Raw genomic sequence first — 20,742 nt, forward strand, 5'->3', positions numbered from 1 at the left:
GACCCAAGGTGGGGGAACCACTGTTCTATGGAATGAGATTTTTACTTTGGAGAAGGAACCGTAGCACATTTTTTCCTGAACTATAGGAGGGAATTCTACGGGACCTGCCAAAACTACAGATCCCAGGATTCCACAGGACAGACGCCCGGCGACTAAAGTGGAATCCAACTGCTATCACTGTACACGGTGGAAGCACTTGGCGTCGAGAGTCGAAATACAACGACGCTTCACAAGGCCTTTTATTTGCCATTTTTGGATACAACAGAACTGTTCACGATCCAGAGAGGGGCTTTTCCGTACCGAAACCCATCTTCTCCAGGCACAGCAATGGTGGGCTTGGTTTCGGTCAGACAGGAAATGGTCAGCGGCTCCCACTGGGGTGTTCGGGCTGCAACGCCTTGAATGCTGGGGAGGGCTTCTGTTTTCTGTTGGTCTGCGAGCCAAAGAGAATAAACAATGCTAGTGAAACTGGCCTGCAGGAAAAGGTCTTAGACGGCAGGAGAAGATGAACAGAAAACCACACGCCCGGCAACCGTCGCATATAACTGTGACTAGAGTGTATGGCTCAGCTGAGGTTTTCTTTGGAGAAGCTTCTTCCCGGAATCCTTTGATAAGAACTGAACGCTTAGAAAACCAAAAAACTAGAACTTTCTAGATCCATCTTTTCCCCTTGCAAGGGAAAAGAACAGAAGAGGTTCACAGCTCACTTCCTGTTGTCCGTTTCCTGTCTTCCAAACCATCCTAGTGCCAGCAATTACGTAGACCGTCAGACCAGGGCGAGTTGCTGGTGGCCCTCCAGAAGCCGTTGACCTAAGGTTGACCACTAGTCCTGCCTGGGGCCAAGTCAAAGCGCTATGGGAGTTATAGTTCCTTGGAATCCTGCATCGGACCATTAGTTCTTGGGTAGGCGCCTTCACTGATCTGTGGTCCAGTCTTTTACCACCCAGCCCAAACCACCACTATCTTCTTCTACCCAAACCAGAAATGGTTGGAAGCCCACTTCAGGGGGTCCACGGAAGCATAGTGAGGCCACATGTGGCCCATCTCTGAACAGTTTCATTTAGCTGAGAGTCGATGGGAGTTGCAGTTCCACAAACCTGGAGAACCAAACATTGGGGAGTGGATACATTTCCAAAATAGCATGGCTGCCTGGAGGATTTGGGGAGTTGTAGCCACCCGGCGCTCCCTGGGAGTCACAGTGCTTCCTGTGGGTGTTGACACGAGGACTCATGGGAAGGGCAGTCTCACTACCCATTACACTTTATAGAACGAGCCTCTCGTAGAACTACGCATCCCATGAAGCACTGCGGTGTCACACGGGGAAAACTGCAACTCCCAATTGGGGGATTTCCTTCTTCAGAGCAGAAACACGTGGAGCAGAGCAGGGATACCTCTCTGCTGCCTTCTGTTTTTGCTCTCCCACTCCCTGGGAGGGATTCTGTGCGAATTCTGCGAGCAGGGATCCGAGACATCCCGAAGGCCCATCCCCAGCAGACACAGAAAGGAATCTTCCCAGATGCTGGCCATAATCGAGAGCCACGTCTCCCGGTTTCGGGATGCTGAGAGCTGCGCTCTGAAGGAGCACGCGTTCCAAGTATTGCGGTCGTTTTGCTTACCCGGCCTTGAATGCGCTCGCAAGCTTGGATAGAGTCTCTGTAGGCGTCTCTCGGCATAAGCTCTTGAAAACTGAGCTTCACTCTTGAAATCTTTGTCCGCCGCATACCTGCTGGCGGGACAGAAGAAATTTGCTCGTTGGGAATGGCGGGCTCGCCTCTCCGCTCTTCTCATTTTGGGGCACCAAAATGAGAAGAACGCAAAAAGCGATTCCTTCCCGCCTGCCAGAGAGTGTGATTATTTACACCCAGTGTGCATTTTAGCCTCTGTAAGAACGACAAGGGTAGAAGCAGCAGCCATTGTCACTGCAGGTATGGCATCGCTACCTTACAACCGCTACTGCCCCACAGTAGGAGTTTTAGGAATGACTAGCTCCGGATGGGTTCTTTGCAGCTTTTTGAGCCATCAGCCAGACTTTCCATGTTTGTTAGGGGTCTGCTTTCCTTCGCAAATGGAAAAGTCACTAGCTTTGCGCAGAAGCAATTTGAGCAAATTTGAGGTGTTCATAAACCAAGGTATGACTGTACTTCAAAATTCCATAAGAAAATAAATTTTTGAGAAACGGCAGCCTCAGCTTTACCTGAATTGTACCGGTTTCTTCCATTTCCTTGTGGGTGCAGCTGTTAGCTGCTTTTGTGGTGTTTTTAGTGGGGGCAGGCCAGATGGTTCATGACGGATTGCACTCTATGGGATAGTCAGGAAAGAAAAAGTCAACAGATCTTCTTTGCAAGCATACCGATCCTGCCATCTTGGGTTATCACAATATAACAACCCCCAGCATTGAATGGATGGGTACCAATCTATTGGTGAGCCAGGACTTGAACCCAGGACCATTCTGATTCTGCATAATCCCAACCCTTTAAAAGAAAAATAGATGATCAATGGCAGACGTCTCTAGCCTGTGAAGTGGTGGGCCTACATTTTTGGAGATGCTGAAGCTTGAACTGTTACCGGGGGGGGCGGCTTTACAACAAGCAATATGGCCTTGGTAACCACTGTTATCTTCTTCAGTGGGGTTTTTCCACGCTCCAGCATGAGGTTCTTAGTGATATGCCACAAATTGGGGAGGGGTGGGTGCATGGGATGGATGGACGGACGGACGGACGGACGGTGGGTGGGTGGGTGGGTGGGTGGGTGGGTTGGTTGGTTGGTTGGTTGGTTTTGGCATAAATCAAAAATTCAAGGCCCCTGAGTTAATTTTTTGAAAAAAGTGAACCCAGAAATATTTTTCTTTTAAATTAAAAAAAAGTTTTTAAATGGAAATAGCCCTCTCTTGCCTTTTAAAGCAAAAAATGATGTATACATGCAGCGACTCAAGCAACACCATAATGAATTCTAGATAGCTTATAAAACCTCATTGTGACACCTGGACTCTAGCCAAAGAAATAGTGTGGAATGCTAAAACAGGTCAGTTATTAAGTCAAAGTCTTCTCTGAGCAACAAGGCCTCTGAGCAACAAGGAGCATATAAGTAGAAACTTGATCAGTTTGTGAGGAAAAATATTGTGTAAGATGTGAACATCCAAAAGCATGATATGTAAGGTGTCGGAAACAATGGGTAGATGTAAGTTTAATTTGTAAATCGTGACTCAGACGTTGCTTTCTCGAAGATGTAATTGAAGATTACTTATACCGTGTTTCCCCGAAAATAAGACAGGGTCTTATATTAAATTTTGCTCCAAAAAATGCATTAGGCCCTCTCCTCTCCCTCTCCTATTGTTTCCTCCCTCTCCTAAGGTTTCTTCTATTTAAAAATTTTTATACTATTTTATGCTGTTAGCCGCCTAGAGTGGTCTTAACCGACCAGATAGGCAGGATATAAATAAAATAAAATAAATAAAAAATAAATAAATTTTCAGGGGATGCTTTATTTTTTTCATGTACAACAATCAACGTTTATTCAAATACAGTCCTGTCATCTTCTTCTGGTGGGTGCACAAGGATGGAGAGCAGGGTTTCGCTTAACTAGGGCTTATTTTGGGGTAGGGCTTATATTACGACCATCCTGCAAAATTATACTAGGGCTTATTTTCAGGTTAGGTCTTATTTTAGGGGGAACAGGGTATTTATATTCCAGAAAATAGGAATATCTAACATTTCTCAGGAGTCAAAAAAATACAACTGCCTTAAGGCAACGCCAGACCTCGGAAATGTTAATTTTCATACTACAAATCCCAGAATCCTCAGCCAGAAAGTAACATTTCCAAGACCCGGGTAATATACATGTTAAACTAGCAAGGAGAAAGAACATCATCAGGTATTACACCTCAGAATTTACCGCTTCGCTCAATGGAAGTAAGTGACTCTAATTTTCCAGGAGCAGCAAATTTGCTCCGGATTTTGATCCAAACATTAAATGAGTCCTCTAAGGAGCTGAACCTATGTTGTGGGCTGAGTTCAGGGGCTGAGCTGAAACTCTCCATGGCCTGGCCCTCTCCTCAGTTTAGGGTTGTGGAGGACGTGGTAGAGAAATAACTTCTTAGCAAGAATTAAACCACCTACCCTTCCAAACAAGTCCTTTGGGAAATACTGGAAAGGGGACGAAAGATGTTGACCGGTAATGAGCAGCGGCAGTGGGTTGTTAGTCACAATCAAGGTCGTTTTGTCTTGATTGAACTCCACAGATCTCAACATGATGGCAATTTCACCCCGATGGCGCTCCAGCCGTTGTCGAAATTCAACATCGGTGACGGGGACGAAGTACTGGGCCTGAAACGAACGGAAAGGCGAAACAGGAAAACATCAGGCTTCGGTTCCAAAAAGAGGGCCCTCAAGATTGTTCTGCCCCCTCGTGTTTCTCTATTTTTGGTCACCTCAAAGCCTGGAAAAGGGGGAAAGAGAAGGATCCATGGAGGTCCACAGGTTGGCCTCTTTGTGCCCATGAATCGCAGAGAGTCGGGATCAAAATACGCTCTGCTTAGAATCATAAAATGGACTCGTAGAATCATGGAGTGGGAAGGGGCCTCTAAGACCATCGAGTCCAAACCCCCCCCCCACTGAAGGCAAGAATATAATTCAAAGCAGATCGGCTAGGTGGTGGTCCAACTTTCTCTTGAATTTCTCCAGCGTTGGAGCGCTCACCACCTCTCGAGGTCATGAGTTCCATTGTCATACTGCTCTAACAGTTAAGAATTTTTTTTCCTGATATTCAGCCGAAATCTGGCTCCCTGGAACTTGAGCCCATTCTTATGGGTCCTGCACTCTGGGGTGATCAAGAACAGATCCTGCCCTTTCTCTGCAGGACTCTCTTTCAAGTATTTGAAACGTGGTGTCCTAATTACCCCTCTGTCTTCTTTTCTCTAAGCTAAACATGCCCAGTTCTTTCAGTCTTTCCTCTTTAGGGCTTGGTTTCCAGTTCCCTGATTCTGCTTGTGGCCCTCCTCTGAAATTGCTCTAGCTGGTTGGCATCTTTCATAAAAGTGTTGAATCCAGAACAGGAGACTGTCCTCTAGATCAGTGGTCCCCAACCTTGGGCCTCCAGATGTTCTTGGACTTCAACTCCCAGAAATCCTGGCCAGCAGAGGTGGTAGTGAAGGCCTCTGGGAGTTGTAGTCCAAGAACACCTGGAGGCCCAAGGTTGAGGACCACTGCTCTAGATCACTGGTTCTTAACCTTGGGTTACTCAGGAGTTTTGGACTGCAACTCCCAGAAGCATTCACCACCAACTGTGCTGGCTGGGGTTTCTGGGAGTTGCAGTTCAAAAACATCCAAGTAACAAAGGTTAAGAACCATTGCTCTTGATGAGGCTTTTTTTTTCCAACTGGAGTTATACTAGAACCTTTTTGGCTGGATCCTTTTGAATAGAGTGAATCCGAAAGATGGGCTTGGTGGAAGAGCTCTTACCCAACGTCCTAAACTCTCAACGTTGCCTGCTGTGTGGTTTTCCTGTGCTCCTTACAAAACCTTCAGTTCCCATCATGGTTTACCCTCAGCACCATCCTTCTGAATTTTCAAGGTGTTTGCTGCAAGAGAAAACCTAGCCTACACTCAGCCTCCTGTCTTTGTCGGCGGTGATGTTGACGACAAGGACAGCATCCCTTGTCCCTTCCGCTCCGAATCTGTCATGGGCCACCGAGATGGGTCCCATCTGCTGACCCAGTCACAGAGGGTGTGGCTTTGTGATTATAGGCAGTGGGTGAACCAAAGCAATAGTGACATCAGGCTGCCAAGGTGATCCAGACTGACCCTTGGGAGGAAACTGAACATAAGCAGAACACCCGATTAGACTGGGTGATGGGCCAAGCAAACCTCCGAGAAATCACAAAATGATGGAGTCAGAAGGGGCCTCGAAGGCGATCGAGTCCAACGCCCTGCTCAATACAGGAATCCAAATCAAAGCAGGTCTGACAGACAACAGTCCAATTACTCTTGAAAGCCTCCAGCATTGAAGCTTGCTCGCCACCTCCCAAAGTCACAGGTTCCCTTGTCGTACTGCTCTAACAGTTAAGAAGTTTTTCCTGACATTCAGCCTAAATCTGGTTTTCTATTGCTCGAGCCCATTATTACATGTCCTGCACTCTGAGATGATCGGGAACAGATCCTGGCCCTCCCCTAAAGCCACTTTAACAAGTAGAAAGCAGCCTTGCCAATGAAGGGAGGTCAGCCAGGGGACTCTGGGTAGCCCACAATGAAGTCCTTAAGTCCATAAGAACTTTCTTGATTATTTTCTGGAACAACCGGTAGTCAAAGAGATACTAATTTTAGTACTGATGGCGAGGGGGGGGGAATACCCTTCGTGGCTAGAACCCACACCTAGTTTGCTCTTTCTATGTTATCATTGCTATTGTTCGCTCTATTGTTATGTCTGTTCGATTTTAGCTACTGTTCACTGCCTTGCACTAACGGGGTGGCATAAAAATCTATTAAACAAACAACTACTACTTGTAGCCTGTTCCTTTTGCATGCTGTCCTCGAGCATTAATCAGTTCAGAAAAAGGACCCTGACCCCTCTCACTTACCAGGTTAGGGTGGTGCGAGTAAAGCGCCTCATGCTTCAGTTGGAAATGATTGTGCATCGTGTACAAAATCCACCTGGAAGTAAAAACAGAGACATGCAGTTTTCTGAAATTCCTTGGGCAGAAAGATGCCGCCCCCCCCCCAAGTAAGGAGGATGTGAGCAGCTTTGGAGGTCTGCGAGATACATTTACACACACACACACACACACACAAAAAGATCCACTGTGGGCCATGCTAGCTCTAGAGATGTGGTGAAACCAACTTTCCAGGTAAACCCAAATGAAACAGCCAGGAAGTTATTGGTGTCCACCCAAGGTTTGTATCATAGGCTACAGCTAACCGAGGAGATGATGGGCCATAATCTCCCGCTGTGTGATCAGGAACGTGACCAAGCATTTGACCGAAGTGCCACCTTAACAATTAGCCGCATTAGCTGCAGTAAGTTATGCAAACTGCGCACAAATGCCAGTGGAACTCTGGCCAATGAATCTGGAAAGGTCTATTTTTTTAATTTATTTGTTTGTTTGTTTGTTTGTTTGTTTGTTTGTTTGTTTGTTTGTTTGTTTGTTTGTTTGTTCGTTCGTTCGTTCGTTCGTTCGTTCATTCATTTTATTTTATTTGTACCCTGCCCATTTGGTCCTATGACCACTCTAGGCGGCTTCCAATACGACATAACAGCAAAAAAAAAAAAAAAAAAAAAAAAAAAAAAAAAAACAAGAATTATTACATAAAAGGTCTAGATGTTCATTGCTAGTCCTGTCTTGAGGGTTTTGAGAGGAATGTGTAGGGGGTTTTTTGGGGTGGGGTGGGGTGGGGTGGGGTGGGGAGTTCTCAATGTCATTCTGTTGCAAAACCAGGAGCCCAAAATGGAGGGTTTGGTTTGGTTTTGCCAAACATTTATGGGAAAGGGATCCGGCAGAACATACTCACTGGAGGAGCTACATGAAGCTCATGAGCTACCCTTTCTCCAGGGAACCATGGAGACTTTTTTAGGTTATAGGGGAGGCCCACAAGATGTTGTAGATGCCTCCTCAGAGGATTCAAACAGCTTGGGGGAAGCAACAGTTCCCTTGCTCAGCGTCAACGTCCCTTCCATCAGAGTTTCTCTCAAGACGCATCCACTCCAGGCAGCAGGGCAAGTCGTTGCAACTGGCCAAGGAGGAGGATGGCCCTCAGTAACATTTGCCCCTTAGAAGGTACACTCGGGCATTCTTAGAATGAAGACTATACTTTGTCCCGGATTCATGGGATCCCAACTGCAAGAAAGGTCTAGAGACCAGCTGTCTGTTGAAGACCCTGTGAACACAGACCCAGTTCATAGAATCATAGAAGAGTGACATTGGAAGGGGCCGACAAGGCCATGAAGCCCAACCCTCTGCTCAAGGCAGGAATCCAAATCAAAGGAGATCTGTCAGGTGTTTGTCTACGTTTCTCTTGCATGCCTCCAGTGTTGGAGCACTCACCATCTCTCGAGGTCATTGGTTCCAGTGCTGATTGTGGAATCTTACATACAGAACGCAAATCTGCTACCTAAAAGTCTTTCTAGAATTGCCATTAAAGATTGGGTTCAGGTTCTAAGAATTGAGGAAGCTGCTTTATGTTGAGTGAGACCTTTGATCCATTTACGGTAGGCCATTGTGGCCAGCTCTGATGACTGTCATACAGAGGAGGGGCAGGATCTGTTCTCCATCATCCCCAAGTGCAGGGCATGCAACCATGGGCTCAAGTTCCAGGAAGCCAGATTTTGGTTGAATATCAGGAAAAACTTCCTAACTGTTAGAGCAGTACGACAACGGACCCAAATACCTCAGGAGGTGGTGAGTGCTCCAACACTGGAGGCATTCAAGAGGAATTTAGAAAAACATCTGCCAGATCGGCTTTGATTTGGATTCCTGCCTTGAGCAGGGAGGCTGGACTCGATGAGGCCCCTTCCAACCTCATTATTCTATTATTCTAACAGCTTTCTAGGTTTCGGAAAGAATTCTTACCAAGCCCTGGCTGGAGATACCGTTTCCCCCAAAATAATACCTAACCTGAAAATAAGCCCTAGTATCATTTTTCAGGATGCTCGTAATATAGGCCCTGACCCCAAAATAAGCCCCAGTTAAGTAAAACCCCACCCTCCACCCTTGTACAGCAACCAGAAAAAGACGACATGACTGTATTTCAATAAATGTAGATGGTTGTGCATGAAAAAAATAAAATAAAACATCCCCTAAAAATAAGCCCTAATGCATTTTTGCGGTGCTGGTCATGAATTCTGGGAGTTGTCATCCAAGAACATCTGGGGACCCAAGGCTGGGAACCATTGATCTAGAGATGGACATGTTTCCTTTCACAAGACATCACCATTTAGGTTCACCCATTTAGGTTCTGTACACCTGTAAAAGAATACTACGGCTTCTTCCCCAAAAGGTGGTCAGTCAGAAACCTCTTACCAAGAAATGGTGCCATTTCTCTGGACACTTGGTTACTCTGCAGTTAAGCTGAGATAGGCTTTACTAACCCACCACCTCCCCTTCCAGCACGTTTCAGGGCAAAAAAAATATCCTTGAAGAACATCAACAGATCTGACATGAGAATCTCAGGGCCGTTGAATGACCCTGTTGCTTAAAACACATGGCCATTGATATCTAGTTTCCTGGGCAACAAATCTGGTCATCACTTCCCAAAGCAGTGAATAACACAGGCAACCACAGGGCAAGCTGGTTACCTGGAGATCTGGAATTTTGAGAGAGTTGATTGCTCTGGGGATTATGACAGCATCACTGGTCACGTTTAGTCAACATCTGTGGTCACAAACTCAGGAAAATTCAAAGTGAAAGGTCACATGACTCAAGCTGAGCATGAAGTACCCACATGACATTATGTGCCATCAAGTTGCATCCAATGGAGGGTCACCATAATAGAACCATCAAAATACGTGAGATATTTAAGCCATGGTTTCACTCTTACTGATCTCACCTCACGGACTTTCCATGGGCAAGCAAGAATTTGAATCCAGGTTTTCTGAGTCCTTGTCCATCACTCTAGTCACTAGATGACAGTTTGTTGTTGTTTAGTCGTTTAGTCATGTCCGACTCTTCGTGACCCCATGGACCAGAGCACGCCAGGCCCTCCTATCTTCTACTGCCTCCCAGAGTTGTGTCAAATTCATGTTGGTTGCCTCGATGACACTGTCCACCCATCTCATCCTTGGTCGTCCCCTTCTCCGCTTGCCTTCACACTTTCCCAACATCAGGGTCTTTTCCAGGGAGTCTCCTCTTCTCATGCGATGGCCAAAGTTTTGGAGCCTCAGCTTCAGGATCTGTCCTTCCAAGGAGCACTCAGGGTTGATCTCCTTCAGAATGGATAGCTTTGTTCTCCTTGCAGTCCAGGGGACTCTCAAGAGTCTCCTCCAGCACCACAATTCAAAAGCTTCAATTCTTTGGCGGTCAGCCTTCTTTATGGTCCAGCTTTCATTTCCGTACATCGCTACTGGAAAAACCATAGCTTTGACTATGCAGATCTTTGTCAGCAAGGTGAGATTTCTGCTTTTTAAGATGCTGTCTAGGTTTGTCATCACTTTCTTCCCAAGACTCCCATTTAACTAGGCAGATGTCCAACTCTGGGCCTAATTCCGACCGTTAGTATGTTAGTGACCTCAATGCGGAGCCAGAGGTTGGAAGTTCGATTCCCCCGCTGGGCATCCTGGGAGAAAAGTTAGCCCTCGTTAAGTTAGTGTTGTGATGGAACAGAGATAAATGCTGTTATTAGGAAAAGGAGTGAATTACAGGCAAATAATTATTTTGTAACTAGTTTTATAACTAGTTCTTTTCCCCAGATTCCAATACTAACTGCACTGATCCTTTAGCAAAACTGAGAACATTTCCTATGGAAACTCTAGTCATCCCCTATCCGGCTAACGCCAAGATGTAGGCCTAGCTAACCTCAGCAACAAACAATCAAGGACAAGAATTTCAGATTTTCTGGACTATAAATACCATAATTCTCCATTCTGGGAGTTCTTCCGACTTTATGAGCACGTTTTAAATTTTAAACACCTAAAGATGATGCACCTGGGAGAAAGAACTATATTAGAAGATTTTGAGGCCTAGCTAGGCCTAGCTCCCTTCAAACTTCCTGTTCCTGCTCCAGTGCTAGCTGGGAACTTTCTTTCTGATCAGGGTAAAAAGCTAGGCCTAGCTAAGTCGCAAAGCTTTCCAATCCAGGCCTTTTTTTCCCAGGTGCCTCACATGGAGGTATCTGTAAGGGAGGTAGGATTCCAAGAATGAGTTAGGCATCCTTCAGTCTCGAAAGACTAGGGTAACGTGCTCTGTATGGAGGACTTGGAACAGCGTCTAGTGTGGCTGAGGAGGCCAATTCGAGAGTGACAATCCCTTCCACACTGAAGACAGATACAATCTGTCCCCGTCCATCTCCCTGGTTTGGCTGCTTCCGGGACTGCCTCTTTGCCTCGGCCTGCTGGACAAGGGTCTCTTCAAATTGGGAGAGGCCGTGATGCAATGCCTGCCTCCAGGCTGAACGCTCAGATGTCAGGGTTTCCCATCGAGGTCTATTCCTAAGGCCTTCAGATCTCGCTTGCAGATGTCCAAGAATGAAGAATGATGCTATTTGTAGTCCAGAAAAATCTGACAATCCCATCCCTACAAACCACAAGGTGGAGTCTCAGTCCTCATCGTCCTCAACCTCAAACAAGGAAAAGTCACCTGGAAATATGGGAGGTGAGTCACAGCCACCTGCCGCCGGGCGGTCTCACTAGAGAGAACAATAAGAACACTGTGCGGATTGTTGGAAACGTTCGGGAGGTGTCAACGGCTGCTGTTGGCATGCCTCCTCAGGCATTCTCGGAATCGGTGTGCTTCGAAAAGCTCAGCCCGAAAGACGGCTCGCCAGCAGACACCTGACGCCACATCTGGACATCCCCCCCCAAACTCTGTGCAGCGTCCCACCCAGAGCCAGTAGAGGCAGTTGAGGCAGTTACAAAGAACAGATTCTGCAGACGGAACAGGAATCTTTTTATGTTCCCTGAATGCACGGAGAACGGAAACGATGAGGGAACGTGAGCTCGCTCCTCTGGTTTGGCTGTGTTGGGAAAAGCTTCTCCTGAGATAATTTCTGACTCCACCGAAATAACATAAGACAAACATTGGCACAGACAAAAGGCCCGGCGTTCCAGTTCTCGGTTCACCCAGCGGCCAACCGGTTGCCAACAGCACACTGCCTCTGACACTGGAAGCGATGGGAAGCCAACATCGAACAATGGAGCTGGAAGGAGACTATCCATCGAGTCCAACCCCTTGCTCAAGGCAGGAATCCAAATCAAAGCAGATCAGAAAGATGACTGTCCCATTTTCTCTTGAAGGCCTCCAGCGTTGGAGCGCTCAACACCTCTCGAGGTCATGGGTTCTGTTGTCGTACGGCTCTAACAGATGATAAGTTTTTTCTGATAGTCCACCGAAATCTGGCTTCCTGGAACATGAGCCCATGGTTGCATGTCCTGCGTTCGGGGATGATCCTGCCCCTCCTCTGAAGGACTACCATTCAAGTAAATGAAGAGTGCCATCCTTTTACCCTCAGTCTTCTTTTCTAAAAGCTAAACATGCCCAGTTCTTTCAGTCTTTCCTCTTCGGGCTTCCAGTCCCCCGCTCATCCTTGTCGCCCTTTTCAGAACATGTCCCATTTGGTCAGCATCCTTCTTCAAGTGCGGTATCCAGAACTGATCACCCTACTTGAGATGATGCCTAACCAGTACTGAATAGAGTCCAGGAATTTATGCAACCCACAACAGCTATGCTGTTGGTCGTTCAGTCGTGTCCAACTCTTCGTGACCCCCTGGACCAGAGCACACCAGGCCTTCCTGTCTTCCACTCCCTCCCGGAGTTGGGTCAGATTCACATTGGTCGCTTCAGTGACACTGTCCAACCATCTCGCCCTCTGTCGTTCCCTTCTCCTCTTGATTTCACATTTTCCCAACATCAGGGTCTTTTCCAGGGAGTCTTCTCTTCTCATGAGATGGCCAAAATATTGGAGCCGCAGCTTCAGGATCTGTCCTTCCAGTGAGCACTCAGGGTTGATTTCCTTCAGAACGGATAGATCTATTCTCCTTGCGGTCCAGGGGACTCTCAAGAGCCTCCTCCAGCACCACCATTCAAAAGCATAAATTCTTCAGCAATCAGCCTTCTTTATGGTCCAACTCTCACGTCCATACATCGCTAATGGAAAACCCATAGCTTTGACTATGCGGACCTTTGTCGGCAAGGTGAGGTCTCTGCTTTTTAAGATGCTGTTGAGGTTTGTCATTGCTTTCCTCCCAAGAAGCAGGGGCCTTTTAATTTTGTGGCTGCTGTTGCCATCTGCAGTACAACAGCTGTACTTCTGCCCTAATCCCTTCTTCGGCCTCTTTTCTTTCTGGCTAAAAAGATGACCTGCGGGTTCTGGCCACAGCTGCCTTGCATCCTTTAACATCCCTGGACGGCTATTTCTCAAAAATGGAAGTGAACTCATGGCCAGTTCTGAGTTCTTTCCAGGCATTCCCCTGCTTGGACCCTGATGGCTAAGCCCTCTACTCTAGGGTACCAGCTTTGGTATGGTTTTTGTTTCTATCTGCTCTTTCTGGAATGAAAGGATGTTTCGCTGGAGATGAGTACCAAGATCATCCACACTCTTGTAATTCCAGTCATCATGGTTGGATGTGAAAGCTGGGCAGCTTATAAAAAAAGCTAACAGGAAAAAAATTGATTCATTTGAACTGTTGTGCCGGAGGAGAGCTTTCCGGATCCCCCAGACCGCCAGAAAGACAAACAAGTGGGTCCTAGATCAAATCAAGCCTGAACTATCTCTCTGGAGGCAACAATGTTGAAACTGAGGCTTGTCCTACTTTGGGCACCTCCTGATAAGACAGGATTCTCTGGAAAAGACAGTAATGTTAGGAAAGGTGGAAGGGAGCAGGAAAAGAGGAAGACCGGATACAAGATGGACTGACTCCCTAAAGGAACCCACAGGCTTCAGCCTACAAGAGCCGAGTAGGGCTGTTGAGGACAGGACCTTTTGGAGATGGCTCATTCCTGGGGTTGTCATAAGGCATAACGCCTTTCCTCTCCCTTTCTGCCGGGTAGGTGGGGCTCATCAGCCTTGGAGGGCAGCCCATCTAGGAGAAGGAAAACTCCGATTTCAAACCTCCACTGCCTTGTGGCTTTATCCAGTTATGGAAAAGGCTTCAGGAGTTAACCTCGAGGCAAAATCCGGAGCTGGAGTCCCGGAAGGCAGTTTGTGTCGTTCTGGCAACTCCTGCGACGTCTCTGGAACCAGTTGTATTGGCTCTTGCCTTTCCATTGGACCATTTCAGTGACGTGGAGAGGGGGGATTTGCTGCTTGGGTAACAGCCTATCCTCCATATTATTTTACCCAGGCTTCCTGCTCTGGAGAGGACATATACAGAGGACTTGGAGAGTGTCCTCATTACCATAGTCTCTTGAGACTGAAGGATGACACCTTTTTTGACACCAACTGCATTTCAGGTTACTTTGAGGAGAGTGTTTCTCTCTCTCTTTCTTTCTTTTTCCTTTCTTTTCATTTTTGGGAACCTCTTGCTACTGTTGATCTGTTTCTTGCTTTCATGGATGGAAGCGTTCCCCTCTCGGAACCACAACCGAATCAACGAGTTGCAGTGGCTGAAAATCCTGTAAATTAACTGTTTCTATCTGTTATGAAATGGGCGGTAGACGCATGCCAAGTGCGAGGACAGGTGCACACTTCCACAATTCCCTCGAGGCAGATGCTCTGGGTGTCATTACTCCTCGGTGGTGTTTATTTCATTCCTTCTAAAGCCTTGGAAGTCCAGACGGGAATGAGAGCTCAGAGTCAGGGTGATCGACACAAACTGGAAGTGGAAGTGGGAGAAGGGCTTAAAGTTATTTCCAACTTTGAGGACAGGCTTCCACAGTTAAAGCTGTGATTTCCCAGAACTGCCCTTCAAAGGTGCAGTTGACAGCACATGGCAAAAGCACCGCGGGAACAACCAAACCCTGTGGCGTGTTTTTATGCTTGTCCTTATGTATTTGTGAAACTCTCTAGGAACAAGAAGGACCAAACGGAGGCTATCCTGCTTTGGCACACCATGAGAAGCCTGGACTCACCGGGGAAGACAATAAAGCTGAGGGACATGGAATAAAATACGAACAAATACAAGATGAATCAACTCAGTAACCGAAGCCATAGCCTTGAGTATCTAAAAGTTGAGCAGGAGTGTTAATGATACGACTTTTTGGAGGTCACTAATCCATGGGGTTGCCATAAATTGGAACCAATCTGAAACAGGACTGCTCTGTTTTGGTATGTTTCTAGCAGGAGCGCTCACTGGGGATTGAACCAAAGTGCTTGGCCTGTTGTCTTCAATTTCCCAATATCATTAAGTGGCTTATGCAGAGAGCTTAAGCTGTCAATTGGGAAATTGAAAGCAGCACTTGAAAACTTCCTCTGCTCCTTTGTGGATGGGGAGAGAAGGGATGCAAGGGTTGACTTTTTCAAAAAGTTTACTTAGGACAACACTCAGGCCCTTAGCTTTTAAGGAAAAAAAATTATATATGGAAAGCTTAATCCCAAGAAGAGGAGGAGACAGGAGGACATGAAAACGGGCAGGGGAGATTTTTTTTTCTTTCTTTTTACTCTTTTCTTTTTAAATAAAGCTGGCCCAAATAGGGTCGCTGGAGGTGCAGTGCGGTTTCCTGACTCAAAGCCATCTAATCTATGCATGTGGATGCAAGGATCATACAAAATGGCATATTGCAGCTCGTAGTGATTTAAAGTGACACTAAGGAGCCTCGTGGGACAGTGGTTAAACTGCAGTACGGCAGTCAAGTCTCAGCTCATGACCTGAGTTTGATCCTAACAGATTCAGGTAGCCGGCTCAAGGCTCACTCAGCCTTCTGGGCATTGTTGCTGGAGCGGGGGGGGGGGGTGTTACGTATACTTTGCATGATTCAGTTGTAAACCACCCAGAAAGTGCTTTAAGTAACACGGGACAGTATGTAAGCCACATGCTTGTGTTTTTTAACAAAACCCAGTCCGTTTAAATTTAGCTGCCTAGCCAAGTCCACAATTGCTGCCAGGGCTGTCTAGTTTCACTTTCACTTTATATTAACCACTCTTTATGTACATTTTATTTTACACATTTGCGGCAAGCTGTTTGTTGCTAGTTCCTTGAGGTCTGCCTCACCCACATAAGTGCCGTATTTTCCATGTATAAGACGCCCCCCACTTTTCTAACCCAAAATTAAGAAATCTAAGTGGGGCTTAAGTGTAGGGGGAAAGGGATCAAAGCCCTGCAGGATCACTTTGATCCCTGCTTTCCCCTCCACTTGTTTTTCTCTCTCCTCAGCTTACTTCCGTGTATAAGATGACCCTCAATTTTTAGTCTAAAGATTTTAGACAAAAGTATAGTCTTATACATGGAAAAATATGGTATGTCCTATGCTTCTACAGAAGCCCAGGGTGATTTATACTCTGAAGCCAAATGCCATGTGCAAACATGGGGAAGAGGGAAGAAAGAGAGTAAGAACGCAGCCCACATTCTCTAGTGAAAGCTGCAATTGATGGATTGATGACCTCCAAGAGACAGCGGACTTCTTACTGTAAGTGGTCTTCTTACTGTAACATCTCTGAATATAGACAAGACTAACCCTTCAAACCTAGAAACCCATACAATAATAAATTGTTATTTTTCTTTTTCGGCCTCTGCTTTTATTTTCCTATTCTTTTCTTTGTCTGCTTCTGACTGAGCCCCACAGAAACTAGGCCCATGACACTCAAGCTTTGGGAAGCTCTTCTGGAATACAGGGTGTAATAGGAACAGCTCGAAACAGATCACTCTTTTCTCCCTGCCAAAACGGTTTAAAAACCCTTCCAGTGAGTCATGACCTCTCTGATGAAACAGAGGCACTCAGCATCTCATGCTTTTAACAAGGAAGTTCTTGAATGTTCCACCTTTTTCGACAAGAACAATGTCATGATCTCAAGTAAGAACATGCCTTCTTTTCCCTTGTTTAGTAATTAAGTCGTGTCTGACTCTTCGTGACCCCATGGACCACAGTGCTGCCTCCCGGAGTTCAGTCAAAGTCATGTTGGTTGTTTCAATGACCCTGTCCATCTCATCCTCGGTCGTCCCCTTCTCCTCTTGCCATCACACTTTCCCAACATCAGGGTCTTTTCCAGGGAGTCTCCTCTTCTCATGAGATGGCCAAAGTACTGGAGCCTCAGCTTCAGGATCTGTCCTTCCGGTGAGCACTCAGGGTTGATTTCCTTCAGAATGGATAGGTTTGTTCTCCCTGCAGTCCAGGGGACTCTCAAGAGCCTCCTCCACCACTACAACTCAAAAGCATCAATTCTTTGGCGGTCAGCCTTCTTTATGGTCCAGCTCTCACTTCCATACATCACTACTGGAAAAACCATAGCTTTGACTATTCGGACTTTTGTTGGGAAGGTGATGTCTCTGCTTTTTAGGATGCTGTCTAGGTTTGTCATCGTTCTCCTCACAAGAAGCAGGCGTCTTTTAATTTTCTGGCTGCTGTCACCATCTTCCAGAAAGTAAAATCTGTCACCACCTCTGTATCTTCCCTTTCTATTTGCCAGGAGGTGAAGGGACCAGCAGCCATGATCTTAGTTTTTTTGATGTTGAGCATCAGACCATTTTTGGTGCTCTCCTCTTTCACCCTCATTAAGAGGAGGTCTTCCTCACTTTCTGCCATCAGAGTAGGATCATCTGCACATCGGAGGTTGTTGATATTTCTTCCGGCAATCTTAATTCCGGCTTGGGATTCCTCCAGTCCAGCCTTCCGCATGATGTATTCTGCATATAAATTAAATAAGCTGGGGGACAATATACAGCCTTGTCATACTCCTTTCTCAATTTTGAACCAATCAGTTGTTCCACATCCAGTTCTAACTGTTGCTTCCTGTCCCACATAAAGATTTCTCAGGAGACAGATAAGGTGGTCAGGCACTCCCATTTCTTTTAGGACTTGCTATAGTTTGCTGTGGTCCACACAGTTGAAGGCTTTCGCATAGTCAATGAAGCAGAAGTAGATCTTTCTCTGGAACTCTCTGGCTTTCTCCATAATCCAGCGCATGTTGGCAATTTGGTCTCGAGTTCCTCTGCCCCTCCGAAATCCCGCTTGTACTTCTGGGAGTTCTCGGTCCATATACTGCTGAAGCCTACCTTGTAGGATTTTGAGCATAACCTTGCTAGCGTGTGAAATGAGTGCAATTGTGCGGTAGTTCGAGCATTCTTTGGCACTGCCTTTCTTTGGGATTGGGATGTAGACTGATCTTTTCCAATCCTCTGGCCACTGTTGAGTTTTCCAAACTTGCTGGCATATTGAATGTAGCACCTTAACAGCATCGTCTTTTAAGATTTTAAATAGTTCAGCTGGAATGCCATCATCTTCACTGGCCTTGTTGTTAGCCAGGCTTTCTAAGGCCAACTTGACTTCACTCTCCAGGATGTCTGGCTCTAGGTCAGCAACTACATTTTATCCCAGTACAACTTTTCCCACTCTTTTGTTGACTGCAAGGGCTACTCCATTCCTTCTATGGGATTCTTGCCCACAATAGTAGATATGATAATCATCTGAGCTGAATTTGCCCATTCCTGTCCATTTTAGTTCACTGATGCCCAGGATGTTGATGTTTATTCTTGCCATCTCCTGTTTGACCACCTCCAGCTTCCCAACGTTCATAGATCTTACATTCCAGGTTCCTATGCAGTATTCTTCTTTACAGCATTGGATTTTCCTTTCACTTCCAGGCACGTCCACAGCTGAGCGTCCTTTCGGCTTTGGCCCAACCACTTCATTAGCTCTGGAGCTACTTGTCCTTGTCCTCTGCTCTTCTTCAGTAACATGTTGGATGCCTTCCGATCTGAGGGGCCCATCTTCCAGCGTCATATCTTTTAGCCTTTTGTTTCTGTCCATGGGGCTTTCTTGGCAAAGATACTGGAGTGGCATTGCCAGTTCTTGCTCCAGGTGGATTGCGTTGAGTCCGAGCTCTTCACTATGACCTGTCCGTCTTGGGTGTCCCTGCACAGCATAGCCCATCGCTTCTATGAATGACTCAAGCGCCTTCGCCACAACAAGGCAGCCATCCGTGAAGGGAACCTTGAGAAAAGGAGACTGAGAGGAGATAGGACAGCACTTTTCAAATTCTTGAAAGGTAGTCCTACAGAGGAGAGGGGCAGGACCTGTTCTCGATCATCCCAGAGCGCAGGACCCGCAACAATGGGCTCAAGCTACAAGAAGCCAGATTTTGGCGGATTATCCAGATAAACTTCTTAACTGTTAGAGCAGTACGACAACAGGACAAATGACCTCAGAGGGAGGTGGTGAGCGCTCCAATGCTGTAGGCCTTCAAGATCTGCTTTTATATTCCTGCGTGGATCAGGTGGTTGGACTTGATGCCTTTATAGGTCCCTTCCAACTCCATCCTTCTACGATTCTAAATATCACAGGATTCTCAGTTAAGGCAAAAGGAGTAGCTGGAAGGGGAAGGGAAACCTGAGGGATCCTGCAGGCGGATTAAGAGCTAATCAAAATTGTGCCACATAAAGCTCAAAATCGTATCAACTCTGGATGCTGGATAAATAAGAAAAACATTTGATATTCACGGAACCAGCAATTGCCGTGTAAACACCACTGACTTTGATAAGGGTGTAAAGATGACGAAGGGTGTGATTATTCTGACAAATGATGTGGGTCGTTGTGGGTTTTTCGGGCTCTTTGGCCGTGTTCTGAAGGTTGTTCTTCCTAACATTTCGCCCGTCTCTGTGGCTGGCAAACCCCTAACCTATCTGGTAGTTCATGAAGAATCACCGCCATCATCATCTTAGAACAGCACTTTTTTATCTTTTATGACATTCCAACACTTTATTTATTAATCTTTGTGCTAATCTGGTTTGTGAACCTGCTGAAAGGAGGTAAAAGGAGGTCAATAACCCTGCATTTATTATCCAGGCGCCTGGAAGGTGTCCCATTTCTGGACTACATGTCCCAGCATCCCCCAAGCAGCACCCCTGCCCAGTGTCATCATTTCCCCCGAGCAGTAACGAGTTCTGTCAGTCCTTACTGGGCAGGGAAACCTTGCTTTTTGGGGGGTTGGGACTACAACTCCCAGAATGCACTGGGCAAGGGATGCTGGGCCTTGGAGTCGAAAAACCCATGCCCCAGCGCTGTGAGCGACCTCACGCATATGCATCCCTAACAGTGGGGGCGGCAGTCCTCATTCTTGCTCCTGATAGGGAAGGGGCGGGGGCGACAAGGACGCAGCCACCCCCTGACCTCGTCCCATTTACACGTTCAGACATGCATCTCCTCTCCCCAACACATGCACACGAATGGGGCGAAAAGGATGCGGCCGCCCCCCCCACCTCATCCCATTCATACCTTCAGACACGCATCTCCCTCTCCCCAACACATGCACACGTATGGGGCGAAAAGGACGCGGCCACCCCCCCGACCTCGTCCCATTCACACGTTCAGACACGCATCTCCCTCCCCCCCAACACATACACACGTATACATATACACGCCTTGCCGTTGCTATTCCCAGGTTTTTTTGGGGGGGGGACCGCCACCCTTTGGCGAAGTCCTTGAAAAGGTTTCCTGCGGAAAGTGAAAGTGAAAAAGAGCCGGAGGTGGGAGGAGGAGGAGGAGGAGAGCGGCGGCCGGGCCGCGAGTTCGAACTTCGCCCCGGGGGCCATGGGCCGCCCTCGCCGCCGCCGCCGCTCCCCCCCAGGGCTGAAGGCGGGCAGCCCCCCGGCAGGGCGACCGAAGTGGTGGCGGCTCTTCCTCCTCCTGCTGCTGAGCGCCCTGCTCGGGCTCCTTCCGTGCCGCGCAGCCGAGGCGGCATCGCCCAGCGCCCCGCCGCCCCCGCCGCCGCCCCCGGAGGGTGAGTGAGCGCCCCGCCGGGGATCGCCTTGCGCCGAGGTCGCCCCCCCCCTGCGCCGACACTTTGGGGGCAGTCGCGGGGCTGCAGCGCTGCGGGGTGGGGGGGTGGATGGGGGATGGATGGGGGGGTAGAAGGGGAAGAAAGGAGGAGGCGGGGGGGTGGAAGATCGGGCACACACCCGTTCACACGACCGCCCGCACACATGTCTCTCTCTTTCTCCGGTGGGGGCTGCCAA

At 47.4% G+C, this 20,742-nt stretch overlaps 2 protein-coding genes across 4 annotated transcripts in view; one reads left to right on the forward strand and one right to left on the reverse strand.

Moving 5' to 3' along the window:
- Nucleotides 1-215: 215 nt before the first annotated feature.
- On the reverse strand, nt 216-20,249 carry TSGA13 (testis specific 13). 3 transcript variants are annotated; one of them, XM_078376522.1, is made up of 6 exons: nt 20,154-20,249; nt 6,572-6,644; nt 4,116-4,322; nt 2,195-2,298; nt 1,617-1,723; nt 216-433 (listed from the first exon to the last, which is right to left on the reverse strand). In XM_078376522.1, the coding sequence occupies exons 2-6, from the start codon at nt 6,626-6,628 to the stop codon at nt 240-242; spliced, it is 669 nt and encodes a 222-aa protein (XP_078232648.1). In that variant the 5' UTR covers nt 6,629-6,644; nt 20,154-20,249; the 3' UTR covers nt 216-239. The 3 variants fall into 3 exon arrangements, with proteins under 3 accessions (XP_078232648.1, XP_072858561.2, XP_072858562.2); XM_073002460.2 differs by lacking the exon at nt 20,154-20,249 and adding an exon at nt 9,534-9,683; XM_073002461.2 differs by lacking the exon at nt 20,154-20,249 and adding an exon at nt 9,283-9,458.
- The window catches only part of IL15RA (interleukin 15 receptor subunit alpha), a 29,465-nt gene continuing 28,964 nt past the window's right edge, over nt 20,242-20,742 (forward strand). The window contains exon 1 of the mRNA XM_078376521.1: nt 20,242-20,507. Coding sequence (XP_078232647.1) covers nt 20,318-20,507 — 190 coding nt within the window. The 5' untranslated portion in view covers nt 20,242-20,317. The remainder of the gene's footprint in view (nt 20,508-20,742) is intronic.

This window comes from Pogona vitticeps, chromosome 5, assembly GCF_051106095.1.
Source record: "Pogona vitticeps strain Pit_001003342236 chromosome 5, PviZW2.1, whole genome shotgun sequence".
NCBI lineage: Eukaryota > Metazoa > Chordata > Lepidosauria > Squamata > Agamidae > Pogona > Pogona vitticeps.